This window comes from Chlamydotis macqueenii, chromosome 29, assembly GCF_036417535.1.
Source record: "Chlamydotis macqueenii isolate bChlMac1 chromosome 29, bChlMac1.mat, whole genome shotgun sequence".
In the NCBI taxonomy this organism is placed as follows: domain Eukaryota; kingdom Metazoa; phylum Chordata; class Aves; order Otidiformes; family Otididae; genus Chlamydotis; species Chlamydotis macqueenii.
Window position 1 is genome coordinate 2,242,084 of NC_141584.1, and position 20,055 is coordinate 2,262,138.

The 20,055-nt window shown below is 74.5% G+C and overlaps 3 protein-coding genes across 4 annotated transcripts; 2 read left to right on the forward strand and 1 right to left on the reverse strand.

Moving 5' to 3' along the window:
- Positions 1 to 5: 5 nt before the first annotated feature.
- On the reverse strand, positions 6 to 3,586 carry NAB2 (NGFI-A binding protein 2). The gene is made up of 7 exons (XM_086768767.1): positions 3,491 to 3,586; positions 2,242 to 3,046; positions 1,950 to 2,083; positions 1,376 to 1,427; positions 982 to 1,114; positions 686 to 886; positions 6 to 593 (listed from the first exon to the last, which is right to left on the reverse strand). The coding sequence occupies exons 2-7, from the start codon at positions 3,037 to 3,039 to the stop codon at positions 499 to 501; spliced, it is 1,413 nt and encodes a 470-aa protein (XP_086624893.1). The 5' UTR covers positions 3,040 to 3,046; positions 3,491 to 3,586; the 3' UTR covers positions 6 to 498.
- A 1,979-nt stretch (positions 3,587 to 5,565) lies between these two features.
- NEMP1 (nuclear envelope integral membrane protein 1) lies at positions 5,566 to 9,308 on the forward strand. Its single transcript, XM_086768964.1, has 9 exons — positions 5,566 to 5,658; positions 6,197 to 6,318; positions 6,404 to 6,614; positions 6,890 to 6,962; positions 7,122 to 7,215; positions 7,395 to 7,509; positions 7,707 to 7,932; positions 8,238 to 8,411; positions 8,679 to 9,308. Exons 1-9 carry the CDS (start codon positions 5,583 to 5,585, stop codon positions 8,875 to 8,877), a joined length of 1,290 nt encoding a protein of 429 aa, XP_086625090.1. The 5' UTR covers positions 5,566 to 5,582; the 3' UTR covers positions 8,878 to 9,308.
- A 1,045-nt stretch (positions 9,309 to 10,353) lies between these two features.
- Positions 10,354 to 19,047, forward strand: MYO1A (myosin IA). 2 transcript variants are annotated; one of them, XM_086768947.1, is made up of 29 exons: positions 10,354 to 10,585; positions 11,851 to 11,994; positions 12,762 to 12,877; positions 13,042 to 13,136; positions 13,215 to 13,319; positions 13,409 to 13,455; positions 13,591 to 13,654; positions 13,724 to 13,822; positions 13,898 to 14,001; positions 14,108 to 14,255; positions 14,338 to 14,456; positions 14,540 to 14,626; positions 14,723 to 14,788; positions 14,901 to 15,005; positions 15,257 to 15,319; positions 15,452 to 15,652; positions 15,848 to 16,074; positions 16,153 to 16,353; positions 16,432 to 16,525; positions 16,677 to 16,826; positions 16,913 to 16,981; positions 17,166 to 17,252; positions 17,455 to 17,529; positions 17,624 to 17,758; positions 17,846 to 17,952; positions 18,033 to 18,165; positions 18,251 to 18,403; positions 18,473 to 18,600; positions 18,807 to 19,047. In XM_086768947.1, the coding sequence occupies exons 2-29, from the start codon at positions 11,872 to 11,874 to the stop codon at positions 18,928 to 18,930; spliced, it is 3,225 nt and encodes a 1,074-aa protein (XP_086625073.1). In that variant the 5' UTR covers positions 10,354 to 10,585; positions 11,851 to 11,871; the 3' UTR covers positions 18,931 to 19,047. The 2 variants fall into 2 exon arrangements, with proteins under 2 accessions (XP_086625073.1, XP_086625074.1); XM_086768948.1 differs by lacking the exon at positions 17,166 to 17,252.
- The last annotated feature ends 1,008 nt before the right edge of the window (positions 19,048 to 20,055 follow it).

The window sequence follows — 20,055 nt, forward strand, 5'->3', positions numbered from 1 at the left end:
CGCTGCAGGGGGGGGGGGAGCGCTGGCGGCTGGAGCGTGGGCGCTGCGGGGGTGCGCGCGGGCCAGCGCGTGCTGGCACCGCGTGCCCGGCGTGGGCGGCAGCGCTGGCGCGGGAGCACGCGGCTCGCGAGAGGCGACGGCGACGCGGCTCGCCTGCCCGAAAGCGGCCCGGGGCGGGGTTGGGGCGGGGGGGGCGGTCAGCACGAGGGGGGAGCCGATGAGGGGGCAGGAGGGGCTGTACAGGGGGCTCCAGTCCATCGGGGGCTTCCCAGCGGCGGGGGCCCGAGCCCGGCGGGGACGAGGGTATTGCTGCTGCGGGGACGCGCGTCCCGCCGCGGCTGAGGTAACCAGGGCGTTGGAGCGGGAGAGGACGGGACCCCGGGGGGGCCACGGCCGAGCCCTCACCGGCTCCCCGCGCCCGGAGCGCCGCCGCGCTGCCGGCACCCGTTCCCCCAGCACGTTATTGCTTCGTTAATGGTGGCGGGGGGCTGCGGGGTCTCACTGCCGGCTGCTCTCCTGCTCCACCTTGATGGTGCCGCGCGGGGGGTCCGGGGGGGCCGGAGGACCCCGTTCTGCCAGCCCGTCCTCGAACTCTGTGGGGAGAGGGGGAGACGGCATCAGGGCACCGCTCCGGCGGGGAGCCGGCAGCCGAGCCGCCCGGACCCCCGGCCCCGCGGGGGCTCACCTGATCCGGGGGGCTTCCCGGGCAGGCAGGGGCTGAGCCGCCCCACGCGCTCGTGCGAGACCAGGCGGGCCAGGCGCAGCCCCTCGTCCATCAGCGTCTGCTGCAGGATGTGGCGGCTCCAGAGCCCGTGCGGGGCGAGGCCGAGGGGCACGTCGGGGGCCGCGCCGGGCGGCGGCGTCAGCCGGGGACAGGCCCCCGCCGCTGCAGAGAGAAGGGGGAGAGTCAGCCACGAGGGGCCGGGGGTCCGGCCGCCGCCCGCCCGCAGGCGCCCCGGAAGGGAAGGGACCCCCGCTCACCCTGCGCGTGGCCGTCGAGGCTCTCCCCGGACAGGCTGGCGGCGTCCTCCTCCAGGCTGGCGCGGTACGCGGGCCCGGGGGGCTCCGGCCCCACCGGCAGCGGCAGCAGCTCGGGGCGGCTCTGCTCTCCCACCTGCCAGGAGCGCGCGGGTGAGCGCGGGGCCCCGCGGACGCACCCCCCATCCCGCCGGGGGGGCTCCGCGCCGCCCGCCCCAGGAAGCCCATGGCTGCGTGCACAGTGCCGGTCCCGCGGCCGCCATCCCGAAGCCCCTCGCTGCCCTCCCGAGCCGGCGTGGGCAGCCCCGGGGCGCGCTGAGGGTCCTCCTCGCGCGTGGGTGAGTGCCTGCCCGCACACGCGTGTGCAGCCACCGGCACCCCCCGGGCGCGCGCTCACCTCCTGCTTGAGCCGCTTGGCCGCGGTGGCTCCGCTCTCCTCGGGATGCGCCCTGCGTGGGGGGAGGCGAAGGGGCTGCGTCAGGCGCGGGGGCGGCCGCGCGGAGGCCCCACGCCAGGCACGCCCGGCCTCCTGCCACGCTGCGGGCAGCGCCAGCCGCGGCGGCAGGCGTGGGCGGCCGCCCGGGCAGGGCGGTGCCGCGGGACGGCGTGGATCCGGGCTTTGGCGCAGATGGAGCCGGGGGTGGCAAAATGGGGGGGGGTGGGGGTACAGCCAGAGAGCGAAGGGAAGAGGCAGCCCGGCTGTGGCGCGCGGCGGGCAGGGGGCTTGGGGGAGGCGGACAGGGATGGGGCATCCCCCGCAGCGCCCGGCATCCCCCCCAGCGCCCGGCATCCCCCCGAGCCTCTCCAGCTCCCGCACCCCTGGGGTCAGGCTGCCCACCCGAGGGAAAGGGGAACGCGGCGCCGCGGGTCCTGGCCCTGCCCAGGTGCGGTGCATGTCCCGGGGGTGCAGAGGGGGTGCGGGCAGAACCCCCCCGGCCCGTGAGGAGGGGGTTTGCGGGGTCCAGGCTCACCTGGCGACCTTGAGCGAGGAGAGGTAGGCGCTCTCCCGCGCGACCTGCCGCGAGAGCGAGAAGAGCTCGACGCGCCGCAGCAGCAGCGAGTTGTCCCGCAGGCAGAACTGGGCGGCCGCCTCGTTGATGATGAGCTGGGGGCAGAGGCGACGCGTGAGCGGGGACGGCAGCGCCCACGGGACCCCGCGGCAAAGGCAGCGTCCGCTCCGCGCAGGAGCGGACCCCGGCCCCCACCCCGAGCCCCCTGCGCGGTGCCGGGGCCTTCGAGCGTGGACCCCGCCGCGCCGCCCACCTCGTGCAGGGTGAGCTGCTTGCCCTCGCGGCGCCGGGCCTCGCCGCGGCCGTAGATCGCGCTGTGCCGGCGGATCTCCTCCTCCTTGTGCCGGTCGCCGTCCTCCAGCTGGAAGATGTGCCCCACGGCCTTGGCCAGCTTCTTGTTGAGCTTCATCAGCGCCCGCAGCTCGGCCTCGCCGCCCCGGGGGCAGCTCTGCAGCAGCCGCTCCACGCTCTCCGCCACCGTCCGCACCAGCTCCGGCTCCAGCGCCTCCGCGCCCGCCGCCTGCTCGCCGCCGCTCCCGCCCGGGGAGAAGGGGGGACCCCCCGGCTCCTCGTCCCCGCCGCCCTCCGATTCGGGGGTGCTCCTCCCCGGCCACGGCGGGGCCGCCGACGGCGACAGCTTCTCCCCCGGCTCAGTGGGGCTACGGGCCGGGGGCGTCCCGGCGCTCCCGCCCCCCTTGCCCGCCGCCTCGCCGGGGCTGGCGTGCCCGTTGCTGAGCGCCTTGCGCCCGCCGGCTTCGGAGAGCTTGAAGAGGGGGATGCTGCTGACCGGGACGGCGGAGACGGGCTGGCTGAAGAGCCCCGGGTTGGAGGCCCACTCGCGCAGGGCCTTCTGGAGGCGGCGGACGTGCAGGGGCTTGGTGGCCATGCCCACCAGCGCCATGATCTCCAGGAACTCCTCCTCGCCCGCCTCGCAGAGCTGCTGCACGTCGTCCCCCCCTTGCTGGATGAAGGTCTCGTAGTAGCCCAGCAGGTTGGCGCGTTGCAGCACCCGGTACAGCTGCAGCTCGCCCAGCGTGCGGGGCAGGGCCATGGCGAGCCTGCGGGACGGACGGCGTCACGGGGGGGCACGGACACGCGGGAGATGAGCCCTCCCCACCCGTGGGCCCGGGGGTACGGAGCCGGGGGGGGGGCACCCCAGGGGTGATGTGGGGTGCTTCAGGGTCCCCGAACTCCTGCGCTCCCCACGCTGGGATGGACCCCACGGCCACGGCTCCCTCGGACGCGGCACAGACGCGAGTGGGACCCCCCCCCCTCCTTCCCTCCCTCCCCTCTCGGGGCCGTGCCCGGCCCCCCGCGCCCCCCCCAGCCGGGGCTGCCCCCGCCCTCCCCATCCCCATCCCCGACGGCGCGGGCCGGGGATGCGCCGCTGTCCCGGTCCCGCCGGGGCCGTGCGCCCCCCGCCCTGCTCCGTGCCCCCCACCGCCGCCCCGCACCCATCCGGCTCCCGGTCCCCCCGCACCCCCCGTCCCCCGGTCGCTCACCGCCGGCTGGAGCCGCCTCCGGTCGCTACGCCCGCCCCGTCCGCGGCCGGCGTGGCGGGGGGGGCGGCGGGGGCTCGGGGCCCTGGCAGGGGCTGGGGTCCGGTGGGGGGGGAGGGGGGGCTCGGGGGTCCCGCGGCCGGGCCGGGCGCGTTCCCTCCGCCGAGCCGCGCCGCTTCTGCGCGCCGCCCCCACGGGCGGTACCGTGAAATAGCAGCGGCCCCGGCTGCGCCGCGGCGTGGGAGGCCCCGGGGGCGGATCCCGCGGCTGCCGCCCCCGCCGAGCGCAGCGTGGGCGGCCGCGACGGGGGGGGGAAGGATGGGGGGGGGCAGCGGGCGGGGGCGGCGGCCCCGGGAGCCGGGGGGGGGGGAGCGGGGGGACCGGAGCCCTGCACCGCGGCCCCAGGGGTCCCGCAGCCCGGGCAGCCTCTGCCGCGGGGGAGCAACGGGGAACCGGGGGGGCGGGGGGGGGCGGACACGGACACGCGAGGTGCTGGGGGTCCGTGGGGGAGGGAGGCGTGACCCCCGGAGACGGCGCGGACACGGGGTGGGGGCACCCAGCACCCCGGGCCGTGCCCGCGGGACCCAGAGGGTGCGGGGAACCCCCACCCCAGGCGGGCGGCAGCTCGCGGCGTCCCCCGTTCCTGCAGCAACCGGCGCGGCCAGGCGCCGCTGCCCCGTTACCGGCGCCGTCCCGGGCCCCTCCGGGTACCGGAGCCCCCTGCGAGGGCTGGCACTTCGTGGCTCGGCCCCACTGGCGCCGGCTGCCATCGGTCGGTTTCAGGGTGAACAGCCCCCCGGCAGCCAGCGCAGGGAGGGTGGGGAGTGGGGGGGGGGTGTTGCTGAAGCCCCCCGCCCGCAGCGGGGGCCCCGCGGGATGGTCACGGCCCCCACCCCGGCCCCGGGTGGCTCGGCGCTATTTATACCGCGGCTGGCGCGGCCGGGCGCCTGGCGTGGGTCCAGCCGCCCACGCACGCTCCGGGCCGGGGGGGGGGGGGGGGGGGCCGCAGCGGGGCCCGGGCCGGGTCCCCGGGGCTGGCGGCGAGCAGCCGGGACTCCCCCACGGGCCCCGTCCCCGCCGCGAGGGTCCAGCCCCAGCCCTCCCCGCTGCTCGCCCCCCGCCCACGCCCCCCCCCCCCCCCGGCCCGGGCGGCCGGGCCGCTCCCAGGCCCCGCGCTGCCCCCGGCTGACGCACATCCTCCGCCCACGGCCCCGCCGCTTCCCGGCTCCGCCGCCCACGGCCCGGGGAGGGGGGAGGAGGGCGGGGGGCCCGCTCCCCGCCCACGAGCGGCCGGCGGACCCGGCGTCCTGCTGCCCCACGGGGAGGGGCGCACGCGGGTGGGGGGGGGGGGCACCCCCACTCCCCGCACCGGGGAGAACCCGGGTGGGCACCGAGACCCCCCGGCCTCGCCGAGCCGCCCCTTCGCCCGTGGGGAGCAGGGTGTGTCGTCGTCGTCCCCCCCCCCCGCTGCCGCGGGTCGCCCCGGCCCCGCAGGACCCCCCGGGCCCGCCCGCCCCCAGCCAGGGCCCCGCGGCCCGGCCGGAGAAAGGCTCCTTGTCCCGGCCCACGCCCACCCCCGGCGCGGCTCCACGGAGCCGAGGGGCGGGGCCTGCGGCTCCCCCACGCGTGAACCCCCTCGCCAGCACAGCGCGGGACCGCTCCCTGACAGGAGGAGGCGCCTGTCAATCAGGCGAGGTCCGGGAGGGGGCGGGAGGGCGTGACAGGCCGGCCCCGTGCTCTGATAGGATGAGTGGCCTGCCTGTCAGAGCCGTTGCTAAGGCGGGTCCCGCGGTTGCTGCGGGCTGCGCGTGCCTCTGGATTGAGTGGCCCTCTTGTTGGTCACCGTGGTAACCGAGGGCGGGATCTTGGCTGGTTCCTGCCCGAGCTACGCTGATAGGCTGCAGGCCCCGTCAGTCAGCGAGGCAGGCAGCGGAGGGCCGCGCGAGAGGCCGCAGCGGCCTTTCGATAGGCCGACTCAGCCGCCATTCAGCGATGACGCCGCGCGAGTCCCTCACTCTGATTGGCCTGTTCCCCAGCAGCCGTTGCCAGGCGGGCGGCGGAAGCGGAAGTCGGCGGCGCGGCGGCGGCGGGAGGGATGAAACCGGTTGCGGGGCGGCGGCGGCTCCTGGCCGCGCTGGTGCTGCTGCTCCTGCCGCTGCCGGGGGGCGCAGGTGCGGGGGGGGGGCCGGCGGGGGGGCGCGCAGGGCCCGGTGCCCGCCGAGGGGCCCCCCGCAGCCCGCACGCTGCAGCCCCGGGGCGTGGGTGGCCCCGCGGCCCGGTGCCGCGGCAGAGGCTGCTGGGGGGACCGGGCTTCGGGCCTCTCCCTGTCCGGATCCGCCGGTGCGGCCGGGCCCTCCGCGGTTCGGGAGCCTCCTTCGCCGCGGGGGGGGCGGGGGGGGCAGCTCGCGCAGGAGGCGCGCTGGAATTCCCTTTCCCTGGGGATGGGGACGGGCCTAGGACGAGGAGTCAGTGGAAAGGGGGGCGGGGGGGAGGCTGTCCCGTTCCCGACAGTCCCGGGAGCGGCGTTATCCCAGGAAAGAGCTGGACAGCCTATTCCCGGGAAAACAGGGAAGGGCTTTTATCCGCATCCACCCGGGGGGGAGCTCCGGGAAGGGAGAGGGGACCCCTGTGTTTTGGGGGGGGAGGCAGCTGGGAGCAGGGCCTTGGTGCGCGCTGCTGACTCCCTTTCCTCCGCTCTGCGTTGCGCAGGTGCCAGGGAGTCGGTCGTCCTGCTGCACGAGGGCCGCCTGCACTGCCGCTCGGCTTCTCACCACTTCTGCCACACCAACACGCGCGTCCCGCAATGGCACGACATCTGGACCCGCACGCAGGTGAGAGCGGAAGACGGGGGCTGGCTGGGCCGGGCCCCTCCGGCAGCTGCGGCCGTGCCCCCATCCGCTTCGCTCCCCTGCGCAGATCCGGGTCAACAGCAGCCGGATGATCCGAGTCACGCAGGTGGACAGCGAGGAGGAGCTGGAGGAGTTCAAGGTGTGGAGCGTCGTTTTCTCCTTCCTGAGGGAGAAGCTGAACAACACCAGCATCGACGTGGATCTCTACAGCAACAAAACCTGCCTGAAGGTCGAGCTGCTGGAGGCCGGCACCACGTACTGCGTCGTCCTCCTCCGACGTACGTCTCCTCCGCGGCGGTGGGAGGGGGTCTGGCTGCGCTGACGCTGTCGGGGGGGCAATGAGGACGCGCTCTGAGGGGCGGCAGGGCCGGTCCTTCCTCAGGAAGGAAGGCGGCCCGCAGAGGGAAGCGTGTCTTCGTCCGTGGGATGTAAAGCGGGGGAGTTCGGGGCACCTGTCGGAGGTTCGCGCGGGCGCTGCCCCTTCCCTGTCCTTGTGACCGCGTGGCGGGCTGGGCCCAGCGTTCCTCTCAACCCGGACTTGCTCTGCTCCCAGGCTTCGACCCCAAGCTGTTCCTGGTTTTCTTCCTGGGCCTGCTGTTGTTCTTCTGCGGGGACGTGCTGAGCAGGTGAGTCCCCCCGTTCCCCCCGTGAGCTGGGGGCCGGAGGGCTGGGTGGGCAGTGCCTGGTTGGCTCTGCGGACTCGCAGGGGGTCGCTCGCGGCGGGCGTGCGCGCGTAGGCCTGCGGGAGCCGTAAAACGCCGCGCGCGCGTGCCCGATCTCTGCAGGAGCCAGCTCTTCTACTACTCGGCTGGGATCAGCTTCGGCTTGCTGGCCTCGCTGCTCGTCCTCGTCTACGTGATGTCCAAGGCGATGCCCAAGGTGAGCGTCGGGCTGGCGGGGGGCCTGGCCGCGGCGGCCCTTTCCGCGCCGGTGGGGTTGTTCTGCCGAGAGCGCCGGAGCGCGCGGCCTCGGGGCGCCGGGCTGTGCGCAGAGCGAGGCTCGGCGGCCGGGGGGAGGCGGCGGCGGTTGCCCGCTGAGCCTCCCGTCTCCTCTCCCAGAAGAGTCCGGTGTACTTCCTGCTGGTCGGGGGCTGGTCCTTCTCCCTCTACCTGCTTCAGCTGATCTTCAAGAACCTGCGGGAGATCTGCAAGTCCTACTGGCAGTACCTGCTAGGTAGGCGCGGGCCCTTCGCGCGCGGCGCTTCACCGCGCCGCTCGTCTCCCCCCGGAGCTGCGCGGTGTTGGTGGGAAGCGCTGAGGCTGCTCGCGCTCCCGAGAGAGGCGGGCTCCGGCGCGGGGTGGAACTGCGGCGCGGGCAGCTCCCGTCAGCCGGGCTGAGCGCGCCCGCCCCAGCCCTCTGCTCTCCCGTAGGCTACCTGCTGCTCGTGGGCTTCGTGAGCTTCGGCGTGTGCTACAGGTACGGCCCGCTGGAGAACGAGCGCAGCATCAACCTCCTCTCCTGGGCCCTGCAGCTCCTGGGCCTGCTGCTGATGTACTCGGGCATCCAGATCCATCCCATCGCCTTGGCCTTGGTGGTCGTCGCCGTCTGCACCAAGAACCTGGACTACCCCTTGCAGTGGGCCTTCGCTGCCTACAGGTGAGGCCCGCCGGCGCCCCGGCTCGCTGCTCCTCTTGTCGGGCCTGGGTGAGCCCCAGGCAGGGCCCTGCGTCGCAGAACCGGGGCGCTTTTGCCGGGGTTTGGGGCCGGGGTGGGTGTTCTGGGGGCGTCGTGTCCCTTTATCCCTGGGCTCGGTGCGAGAGAGCGCCCTCGAGGCTGGGAGCCTCCCGTGGGAGCGAGGAGCGGAGGCCAGAGCGCCGTGCTCTGCTCCCACCGCCGGCTCTGACCCGCTGGGGGTCCCGCCCCGCCCCGGGCGGGCGCTCGGCGCCGCTGCTGCGCTGCAGGAGAGTGCAGAGCGCCAGGCTGGGGCCGAGCCCCCCTCGCCTGCTGACGGAGGAGGAGTACCGCGTCCAGGGCGAGGTGGAGACGCGCAAGGCCCTCGAGGAGCTTCGGAGCTACTGCCGAAGCCCGGATTTCTCCGCCTGGACTGCAGTCTCCCGCATCCGGTATCCCAAGAGGTAACGGCCCCCGGCAGCGCGCTCGGGGCGCCCCACCTGCGTCTCCGTGTTTCTGGAGGCCTGGGGTCGCTCTGTGCTGTCGCCTCTGGCCGTAGAGACACGGGGACGAGGCCCAGAAGGTCCCTGCTGGGTGGGGACAGGGCGGGGAGGACAGATCGCGCCCGGTCCCGCGCCGGAACGCTTCACCCTGGCTCCGCGTGTGCCGGGGCCTCGCCAGAAGCCGCCAGGCCCGCGCGCGCAGCGCCCTTCTCTGCGGCTTCTTCCCAGGTTTGCTGACTTCGTGGGTGGCGCCTGTCACGTCACCCCCAACGAGATCTCCGTCCACGAGCAGGAGTACGGCCTGGGCGGCATCTTCCTCGAGGACCAGCTTTTCGAGGAGGATGAGGAGGACGAGGAGGACGAAGGCTCCTTTGACGGGAATCGCAGGAGTTACTCCCTGTCCCACAACCACCTGGGTGCTGATTGAGGTCGGCAGTCCCGGACCCGCGGGGGCGCGGGGCAGAGCCGCTGCCGCGTCCCCGCCGCCCTGACGCCCGCGCGGCGCAGAGCCCCGTTCGCTGGCAGAGCCGGCGCGTCCGCTCCCGGCAGCCCCCGTCCCGCCCCGAGCTGGGCCTGGCGGGAGGACCGGGGGGCTGACACCCTCCTCTTCCCCGGGCCGAGGCGCGAAGGCTCTCGTCAGCGCAGCCCCGGGTGTTGGCGGGGGCGGCGCGGGCAGCGGGTGCCGCCTGGGGACCGCAGGGCAGGCAAAGCGCGCGGCCGACGCGCCGCGGGACGCTGCTCCAGTCTGAAGGTGGCCTGCAGCCGCCCCGGCTTTTGGCGCGGGCGCTTCGGAGCTCCCAGTGCGGGAATCGCAGGGGCGAGGACCCCCGTCCCAGCCCGGGGCGCCGAGCTGGCTGCTGCGAGGAGCGTCTCTGCCCGCCGCGGCGGGGACGGAGCGCGCGGTCCGTCTCGCGTGCGGGCGCGCCAGGGCGACGTGCGCGAGGGGAACTTTGGACCCGTCCCACCGGCGCCCGCGTGCTCGGCGCCGGGCTGGCGCGGGGAGGGCGCGGGCGGCTCCTGCTGTTACCAAAGATGCCAGGGGGCTGGAATCCCGCGTGGATACCAAAAACCCCAGCGGAGCCGCGGCTCGGGCGGCCCCTCCGCGCGCGCCTCGGTGCCCTTTGCGCGCCCGTCCCGCTCCCCGCGGCGGCTGCGTTGTGGCGCAGGCCGCGCTCGGGCTCCCTCCTCCTGCGCCTCTGTCTGCCGGGCGCTCTTGGGGCCGAGGATGAGCGTGGGTGTGCTTCCTCCTGCCTGGCAGTTGGGTGCTGCAGCTCCCCGTCCCCGCGGAGCTGGCGCCCTTAGCCCGCTGTCACGGAGCGGGAGCGCGGGCAGGGCCGGGGCTGGCCCCCTCCCGCTCCTCGGCCTCGCCGAAGCGCCGGGCCGCAGGCGCTGCCCCGATCTATGCAATTTTCTCAGCAATAAAGCTGCCCCGGGGCCCCCGGCGCCCGCAGCCCGGCCCCTGCCTCGCCCGCGCCGCGGCCCTTGGCGCTGGCGGGGCTCTGGCCCGGGTTTAATCCCCTGCCCTCGCTGGGCTTCCCTCCCCGCGCGAGCAGCCTGTCGCCGCGTCCCTCCGTCCCTCCGCCGGGTTAACGACCGAGTCTATTTTTAATAAAGATGTATTTTGTAGGTAACAAGCCTCGTTTGGCCGTCTCGCGGGGCTCGTCTGCACGGGAGCTGGCGCTGCCGAGGATGCTGTGTGGCGGCGGGGGGCGAAGACCCCGGCGCAGAGGCAGGCGGGCCGCGGCCCCGCTGCGGGGTGGGCGGGTGTCTCCGCCGGCCCCGTGCCTCGTCCCGGTTTCCCGCAGCCCTGGGAAAGGGAGGAAGCTCCCTTTGTTTGCTTGGCTGCGAGCGACTTTTCTCTGCTTGTTCCCGCTCCGCGCTGCCGGGGCGGGGCGGGGAGCGCAGCAGCACCCCAGCCGCACCGGGACCCCGCAGCGCCGGCGGCTGGCGCGTGGCCTGGGGCCGTTTCCCAGTGGCTGCTGCGCTTCGTGCCTCAGTTTCCCCGTCTGCCAGCGGGCGCGGTGCCCTGAGGGAGGTCCCTCCACCCCCACGCCCCTCCCTGGGCCGGACCGGGCCGGCACCGGGCGCTGGGCTGAGCCGCGGAGCGCGCCGGAGCCGCTGCTCTGCCACGGGAGGTGAGTCGCGGACCCCCCTGCTCCCGGCCACCAGCCTGCAGCGCCCGAGCCCCCCGCACCCCGAGGGCACCCTGTCCCCGCAGCCCCCAGCCCGGGGCGTGGGCAGCTCCCAGACCTGGCACCCAGGGGAAGATGGGGCGAGCCCAACGCTGCCCTGGAGCTCGCGGGGTGCGCACCCGGGGGTCCCGCGCCCCGCGGGAGGCTCTGCTGTCCTGTCCGGAGGCCGGTGGGGCAGCTCCCGATGGAGCCCACCTGCATGGCCCCGTCCCCCCCCACCTGCATGGCCCCGTCCTCGCCCACCTGCATGGCCCCATCCCCCCCCACCTGCATGGCCCCGTCCTCCCCCCAGCTCCATCGCCCCGTCCTCCCCCCACCTCCATCGCCCCATCCTCCCCCACCTCCATCGCCCCGTCCTCCCCCACCTCCATCGCCCCGTCCTCCCCCACCTCCATCGCCCCATCCTCCCCCCACCTCCATCGCCCCGTCCTCCCCCACCTCCTTGCTGGTGACCTTTTCCCGGGCACCCGTAATCGGGGCTGGGTTTACAGCCCCGCGCCTGGCCTGCGCCCCGGCTGTAAAGCGAGGGTGAAGGTCGCCCCGGGGAGCCAGCCGCTCCGCGCGACGCAGGTGAGGGACGGGTGGTGCGTGGGGGGCGAGCGGCACGGTCCCTCGCGGGACCCCTCGGGTGCTGCTGGCTGCAGGGTGGTGGCGGGGGGGGTGTCTGGGGTCCCTCAGCCCTGAGCCTGGCCCTTCCCCACCCCGGCGTCCCCCTGCCAGGAAGGAGGGAGGAAGCGGAGCCTGGATCCATCCCTGCCCCAGGAACAGGATCCAGGTGTCCGCGTTTCCTGGCCAGGCCCCCGCTTCCCCCACAGCGGTGGGTGGGAGCCGTCCTCCCCCCGTGAGCTCCCATCCCCGAGGTCTTGGGTGCCAGGGTGCCCCAGGAAGGGTCCCTCTGTGCCGGCGTGGGTGCGCAGCTGCCTGGACCCCCAGCCCCAGGGGCTGCCAGCCCCCGCACGGAGCAGCCGAGGTCCCAAGACCACACCCTGCCCCGTGCTGTGCTTCCAGCCGTGCCCCCCTCCCAGGGGCTCCGTGCCCCCCCGGGTGCTGCGGCACCCTGCTCCCCACGGGGCCCTTCTGAGCCTCTAAGGGTGGGGGGCAGCCAGGGCCTGGGGGGTACAGCGGCTGCCGGGGGCCAGGGCGGTGTTTTGGGGAAGGGGCTGCATTCTGCGGGCTGCAGCCCCCCACCCCGCTCCGCTCCGCCCCAGCTGCCCCGGAGCTGCCCCGCCATGGAAGCCACCGCCTCGCTGCTGGACGCCGCGGCGGTCGGGGACCTGGTGCTGCTGGACCCCCTGACCGAGGAGTCGCTGCTCCGCACGCTGCAGGAGCGCTTCCAGCGCAGCGACATCTACGTGGGCAGCGGGGTCTGGGGTGGGGGGCGGGGGGGGTGCAGAGCCTGGGGTGGGGAGCAGGGTACGGGACCTGGGATGGGGAGCAGAGGGGGTGCAGGATCTGGGATGGGGAGCTGGGTACGGGACCCGGGATGGGGAGCAGAGGGGGTGCAGGATCTGGGATGGGGAGCTGGGTACGGGATCTGGCGCGGGGAGCGGGGGGTGCAGGATCTGGGATGGGGAGCTGGGTACGGGACCCGGGATGGGGAGCAGAGGGGGTGCAGGATCTGGGATGGGGAGCTGGGTACGGGATCCGAGGCGGGGAGCAGAAGGGTTGCAGGATCTGGGATGGGGAGCAGGATGTGCGGGGCCTGGGGTAGGGAGTGGGGGGGGGTGCAGGATCTGGGATGGGGAGCTGGGTACGGGATCTGGGGCGGGGAGCGGGGGTGCAGGATCTGGGATGGGGAGCTGGGTACGGGATCTGGGGCGGGGAGCAGAAGGGGTGCAGGATCTGGGATGGGGAGCTGGGTACGGGACCTGGGGCAGGGAGCAGAGGGGGTGCAGGATCTGGGATGGGGAGCAGGATGTGTGGGGCCTGGGGTAGGGAATGGGGGGGTGCAGGATCTGGGATGGGGAGCTGGGTACGGGACCCGGGATGGGGAGCGGGGGGGGTGCGGGAACTGGGATGGGGAGCTGGGTACGGGATCTGGGGCGGGGAGCAGGGGAGAGCACAGGGTCTGGACGAGGCCCTCCCGGCCCCGCACCCAGGCCGTCCCGCTTGCCCGCAGACGTACATCGGGAACGTGGTGATCTCGGTGAACCCCTACCGCTCGCTGCCCATCTACACCCCCGAGAAGGTGCAGGAGTACCGCAACTGCAACTTCTTCGCCGTGAAGCCCCACATGTAAGCGCGGGGAGCCCGCAGCCCCGGGGTGCCCCCGCTTCCGAGGTTTTGGGGTCTGGGGGAGCCCCCTCGGAGCAGCCTCGCAGCCACAGCGGGGGCTCTCGGTGTTTCCTGGAGCCCCCGGCCCCCTCCAGCCCGGTCTGTGACCCCTCCTCGCCCCCCAGCTACGCCATCGCTGACGACGCCTACCGCTCGCTGCGGGACCGGGACCGGGACCAGTGCATCCTCATCACCGGCGAGAGCGGGGCCGGCAAGACAGGTAGAGCGGGGGCAAGGCCGCGGGGGGCTCGCGGGAGCGGCACCCGCGGCCCCGGCACCCACGGCCCCTCGCCCGCAGAGGCCAGCAAGCTGGTGATGTCCTACGTGGCGGCCGTGTGCAGCCAAGGGGAGGAGGTGGACAAGGTGAAGGAGCAGCTCCTGCAGTCCAACCCCGTGCTGGAGGGTAAGCGCCCCGTGTCCCGCGCCCCACGCCCGTCCCAGGGCTCGGCACGGCCCCCCGGACCACGCTGTAACCCCCTCCTCCCTCCGCAGCCTTTGGAAACGCCAAGACCGTGCGCAACGACAACTCCTCCCGATTCGTGAGTGACCAGGGACCCAGGGCGGCGGAGCTGCGTCCCGCGGGGCTGGAGATGCCGTGGGGGACGGAGACGTGGGGAGCGGAGCTGCTGCCCCCCACGGGGTCCCCTCGCCCTGACCCCAGCCCCGTCCCTCAGGGCAAGTACATGGACGTGGAGTTCGACTTCAAGGGGGAGCCCCTGGGAGGGGTCATCAGCAACTGTGAGTACCACGTGCCCGCCCCGGGGGTCCCGCCCCGCGCGCCCCGCTGACGCCCAGCCCCGCCCGCAGACCTGCTGGAGAAATCCCGCGTCGTCCGGCACGTGAAGGGCGAGAGGAACTTCCACATCTTCTACCAGCTCCTGGCCGGGGGCTCGGCGCAGCTGCTCCGTAGGTCCGGGGGCTCGGGGGGGGGGGCCGGGGGTCTGGGGGGGCCGTGGCTGAGCCGCCCCCTCCCCGGCACAGAGCAGCTGAGGCTCCGCCAGGACTGCCGGCACTACGGCTACCTGAACCGCGAGAGCTGCTCTCTGCCCGGCGTGGACGACGCCGCCAACTTCCGAGCCATGCAGGTACCGCCAGCCGGGGCCTGGGGGGCTGCAAAGCCGCCAGACCGCCCCCCGCCAAAGACCCCTGGGGCCGTCCCCGTCCCCCTGAGCCGCCGGTGTCCGTCCCCAGGACGCCATGAGGATCATCGGCTTCTCGCCGGCCGAGGTGGCGGCGCTGCTGGAGGTGACGGCCGTGGTGCTCAAGCTGGGCAACGTGCAGCTGAGCAGCAGCTACCAGGCCAGCGGGATGGAGGCCTGCAGCATCGCTGAGCCGCAGGGTAGGGATGGGGATGGGGTGGGGTGGGGGACCCCTCCTCGGCCCCCCCGGCTCGGCCCCGGCACGCCCGCCTCCCCGCGCAGAGCTGCAGGAGATCTGCGAGCTGATCGGGCTGGACCCCGGCAAGCTGGAGCAGGCGCTGTGCTCCCGCACGGTGAAGGCGCGGGAGGAGATGGTGCTGACCACCCTCAGCGTCCCCCAGGTGAGCGGGACTGTCCCCCGCTGCGGGGGTGGCGGCTGGCAGCCCCCCGGGAGCCGGCGCGAGCCCCTGGCCTCTCTCCCCAGGGCTACTACGGCCGGGACGCGCTGGCCAAGAACATCTACAGCCGCCTCTTCGACTGGCTGGTGAACCGCATCAACACCAGCATCCAGGTGAGCGCCTGGGGCGGCCCCCCCACCCCGGCTGGGCGCGGGACCCCCGCCCCCCACGGGGCCAGGACGCAGCGCAGCGCCCCGCTGTGTCCCCAGGTGAAGCCAGGCAGGCAGAGGAAGGTGATGGGTGTGCTGGACATCTACGGCTTCGAGATCTTCCAGGTGAGCGCGGGGCCCGCCCGGCACCGTCCTGCGGCTGCGCAGGACAGGGTGGGACGCGGGGCAGGTCCGGGGGCTCGGGCGCGACCCGCTGTGCGGGACCCTTCTCTTGCAGGACAACGGCTTTGAGCAGTTCATCATCAACTACTGCAACGAGAAGCTGCAGCAGATCTTCATCCTGATGACGCTGAAGGAGGAGCAGGAGGAATACGTCCGAGAGGTACCTGCAGCCCACGCCGGCCGGGCTGGACGCGGCCCCCCGTGCGCGGGGAAGTGCCGGAGACGGCTCCGCAGCACGTCCGCCCCTCGGCCCACTCCCCGCCGGGAGCAGATTCAATAGCAGGAAGGGATTCGGGATCCCCGTCCCTATGGCCGGACGTCCGGTTCCTGCCCCACATCAGCTGGGCTGCGTCCGCGGGGCAGGGTCCGCGCGCCCAGGGGTCCGTGCACCTGACCCCCGTCTGCTCCCAGGGCATCCAGTGGGCCCCAGTGGAGTTCTTCGACAACAGCATCATCTGCAACCTGATCGAGAACGTGAGTAGGTCCCGTGCTGGGGTCCCCGCTCCCTCCCATCGCGCCCAGCGTGAGTTCGGGCTGAGCAGAGCCCGCAGCAGCCCCGCTCCGATGGAGCCGCAGCCCGGGGTGACGCCGTCCGTCCCGGCGCAGAGCAAGTGCGGGATCCTGGCCATGCTGGACGAGGAGTGCCTGCGGCCCGGCGTGGTCAACGAGGAGACCTTCCTCACCAAGCTCAACCAGCTCTTCGCCGCCCACCAGCGCTACGAGAGCAAGGAGACGCAGAACGCGCGGCACGTCATGGACGCCAGCCTGCCGGCGCAGTGCTTCCGCATCCACCACTACGCCGGCAAGGTCCGCAGCGGCTGCCGGCGCCCGCAGCCCCGGCCCCAATGCGGCAGCCGGGACCCCCGCGTCCGCTTCCCAGCTTTCCGCGGGAGCTGCGGGGCTGGACCGGGAATGGGGACGGAGACGCTGAATCAGAGCCCGCTCCCCCCGTCCCCGAGCGCGGCCCCCCGTGCGCCCCGCTGACCCTGCTCCCGCGCCCAGGTGACCTACAACGTGACGGGCTTCATCGAGAAGAACAACGACCTGCTCTTCCGCGACCTCTCGCAGGCCATGTGGGCCGCCCGGCACGCGCTGCTGCGCTCCCTCTTCCCCGAGGGAGACCCCCAAAAGGTCTCCCTCAAGCTGCCCCCCACCGCCGGCTCCCAGTTCAAGGCCTCGGTGGCGACGCTGATGAAGAACCTCTACTCCAAGAACCCCAACTACATCAGGTACCCGCCCCAGGGGGACCCCCGTCGCCAGCCCGGCGCTGGCGGGACCCCCGCCCAGCCCACCGCTGTCCTCCCCAGGTGCATCAAGCCCAACGAGACCAAAACGGCGATGCTCTTCGCGCCGGAGCTGGTGCTGGCGCAGGTGCGGTACCTGGGGCTGATGGAGAACGTGCGGGTGCGGCGGGCGGGCTACGCCTTCCGCCAGCTCTACGGCTCCTTCCTGGAGCGCTACAAGATGCTCAGCGCGCGGACCTGGCCCCGCTGGGCCGGCGGCGACAGGTACGGGGCTGGGCCAGACCGCGGGCTCGTCCGGCGGGCCGCAGGGCTCTGAGCGGCCTCGTCCCCGCCGCGGTGCAGGGAGGGGACCGAGGTGCTGCTGGCGGAGCTGGCGTTCCCCGCCGAGGAGCTGGCGTTCGGCCACACCAAGATCTTCATCCGCTCGCCGTGCACCGTGAGTCGGGGGAGCGGGGGGACCCCGCTGCGGCGGCGGGGGCGGGTGCCCGCCCCACGGGTCCCTTGACCCCGCCGGCGGCCCCAAGCCCGTCCCGGGAGGGGGTCGCTGTCCCCGCTCAGTGTCCCACGCTGGCCCCGGCTGTCCCCAGCTCTTCGACCTGGAGCGGCGGCGCCAGGAGCGCGTGGCCCAGCTCGCCACCCTCATCCAGAAGACGTTTCGGGGCTGGCGGTGCCGCACCCGGTACCAGCTGATGCGCAAGAGCCAGATCCTCATCTCCGCCTGGTTCCGGGGCCACAGGGTGAGAGGGGTGGGGGTCCCGGCCGCGCCTCCCCGAGCCCCCCGCCCACCGAGCCCCCCGCCTCAGCCCACCTCTCCCCACCGCAGCAAAAGAACAAGTACAAGCAGATGAAGCGGTCGGCGCTGCTCATCCAGGCGTACGCACGCGGCTGGAAGGTGAGGGCCGGGCGCCCCGGGGTGGGGAGCGTGCGGCGGGGGGCCCTGGGGGCTCCGCGTGCCCCGCGGCGGGACCCGGCTCATCTCCTCTCTCCGCTTTCCGTCCGCCTCGCGCCCTCTCGCTCCGTATCTGTGTGGGTGTCTCCCCGCCTTGGGGTCCCCCGGGGGCTTTCACCCCTCGCAGTCTCGCCGGCTCCTGCGGGAGCTGAAGGCCCAGAGCCGTCGGCACGCGGCCGCCGCCACCATCGCCGCGTACTGGAGAGGGTACCAGGTAACGGCACGGCCGCGCGCCCTGCCCGCTGCCTCCCGTCCCGCCATCGCTGCGCCCGGGGCTGTCTGTCCGTCTGCCCACCCTGGCTCCTGCCCACGCTGTCGGGCCGGGGCGGCTGTCCTCTCCGCTGGGGCCGAACGGGGACGGGGAGGGGGGCGCGGGCGTCGGGCGAGGTCCCGCCGCTGACGCCCGTCTCCGGCAGGTCCGCAGGGCTTACAGGAGATATTTCCGCTCCGGCGCCAGCTCCCGCCTGGCCAACTTCATCTACCGGCGGCTGGTGAGCGGGGCCGGGGGGAGAGGGGGCACGGCACCCTCGGGGGGGCTGCCCAGGGGACCCTCCCGACCCCCCCGCCGCGCTGCCGCGCCCACAGGTGCAGAAGTTTCTGGTGGGGCTGGGGAGGAACCTGCCGCCGCTGTCGGTGCTGGACCGGAGCTGGCCCCCCGCGCCCTACAAGTTCCTGGCTGACGCCAACCAGGAGCTGAGGAGCATCTTCTACCGCTGGAAGGTGGGAGCAGGGGGCACGGGGGGGCTTGGGGTGGGACCCCGGCCGGGGGGGTCGTCGGCGACACCGCATGCCCGCTCCCCTCGGCAGTGCAAGCGGTACCGCGAGCAGCTGACGCCGCAGCGCAGCGCCCTGCTGCGCGCTAAGCTCTGCGCCAGCGAGCTCTTCAAGGACAAGAAGACGCTCTACTCCAAAAGGTGCTGGGACCGGGGGGCGGCGGGGGGCGAGGGGCAGCACTGGCTGACGGCCGCACCGGCTGACGGCCACGGCCCCCCAGCCTGCAGCAGCCCTTCCAGGGCGAGTACCTGGGGCTGACGCAGAACCCCAAGTACCAGAAGCTCCACGCCGTGGCCAAGGACAAGCTGGTGATGGCCGACACCGTCCGGAAGGTGAACAGAGCCAGCGGCAAGGTGGGCCCCCTCCCTGTCCCCGTCGCCGTCGCCAGCGCGCCGGGAGGGGTGCGGGGCTGCGCTGACCCCCCCTGTGCGCCCGCAGACGGTGCCGCGCCTGCTGCTGCTCACCACCGAGCACCTGGTCCTGGCCGACCCCAAGGCGGCCCAGCCCAAGACGGTGCTCAGCCTGGGCGACATCCGCAGCGTCTCCGTCACCCGCTTCTCCGACGGCTTCCTGGCCCTGCACCTCAAGGAGGTACCCGGGGAGGGGGGTCCCGGGGGCTCGGGGTCCCCAGCCCGGCTGACCGCTCCCACCCCCCCGCAGAGCTCGGCCACGGGGGCCAAGGGCGACTTCTTGCTCGTCAGCGACCACCTCATCGAGCTCGTCACCCGCCTGCACCAGACCCTGCTGGACGCCACCGCCCAGGCGCTGCCCCTGCGCATCGCCGACCAGTACGGGGCGGGGCCGCCCGGGGCGCGGCCGGGGGGCGGAGCCTGCAAGGGTGGGGTTCCCAGGGCGGGGCACCAGCCGGAGGGTCCTGACTGGCTGTGGCGGGCGAGGGTGGGGGGTGCGAAGGGGGGCAGCTCATTGGGGGGAGGTGGGGTGGGGCGGGGCGGGGCTGGGCGTATCCCCACACCTCCGCCCCGGCGCCCCCCAGGTTCTCCACCCGCTTCCCGAAGGGCGACGTGGCCGTCACCGTGGTGGAGTCGGCCAAGGCGGGCGGCGACGGCCCCGTCTGCAAGAAGCGCGGCAGCCACAAGATGGAGGTCCTGGTCCACTGAGGAGACCCCCCACCCGCGCCCCGGGACCCCCCGCCTTGCGTCCTCCCCCCGCCTCGCCGGGTGCCGGCGGCGCCCGGAACGGCCGCAGCCCCATTAAAGAGATGCTCTGGTGCTGGACCCCGGGCGGTGTCGTGGTGCGCGCCCCCCGTTTTGCGTGGGGTGGGGGCAGAGCCTGGCACGGAGCCCCCTGCACGCTGCAGCCCCCCCGCCCCGGCCCCCCGCCTTCCCTGCCGCCTGATTGCGGCGGGCACTCGGCGCGGCGGCGATTGGAAAGGCCCCAAATTGCAGCCACTTTTCCCATTAAGCGGGCGACCGGCTGGCTCTGCTGCAGCGGCGATTTCTGGGCGGCCGGCACGTGAGGTCCTCGGCGCCCGCACTGGCCGTCCCCGTGTCCCCCGCCCTGCGGCGGGACCCCCGTGATGGGCGCTCCCCGCTGCGCCCCCTCACCCGGCCGCCCTCCCCGGGCCGGCACCGCGGGTCCCGCGCCGGCGCTGCGGTTGGGGGCCGGGGCTGTGGCCCAAAGCAGAGCGGGGGGATGGAGAGGAACCCGGCTCCCACGAGACCTCGGGGCGCCGGGGTCCCGCGTGGCTCCCACGCCAGCCCCCGCACCCGCCACGGCAGCCCCCGCGCCCCCGCTGCCTTTCTCTCCCGCGCTCATCGAGCTCTCGGAGAGAGGATTTCTTTTTTTCCCTGTCCCCACACGTCACCCGCGTTACCGTCGGGAGCTGACAGCTCCCCGTCACGTCGGCATCATCAGCTCCCGGGCGGGCCCCGGAGCGCGGCTGCGGTTCGTCGCGCGCGGGGGCCACGCGTGGGCGCGCGTGCCGGGGCGCTTGGGCAGCGCACGTGGCGGGGGCCGCGTGCGCGGGGGCACGGGGTGGCGCGGACGCGCCCCGGCTCTGAGGGCTCCCCCGCCTTCTCGCCGCCGCCGGCCGCGTCGCGTCCCAGCGCGGGGCCCTTCCCGCCCGTGCGCGGCGAGGGGCGAAAGCCGTAAACAAGAGCGCCGCAGCCCCCGGCACCGCCGCTCTTCGCAGCTGCGTCGCACTTGGCACCACACAAGTAGGTGTTATTAATTAATTAGGCCGTCTCTGGCCAGGCTCCGATTTAATTAACGTCCCCGGCGCT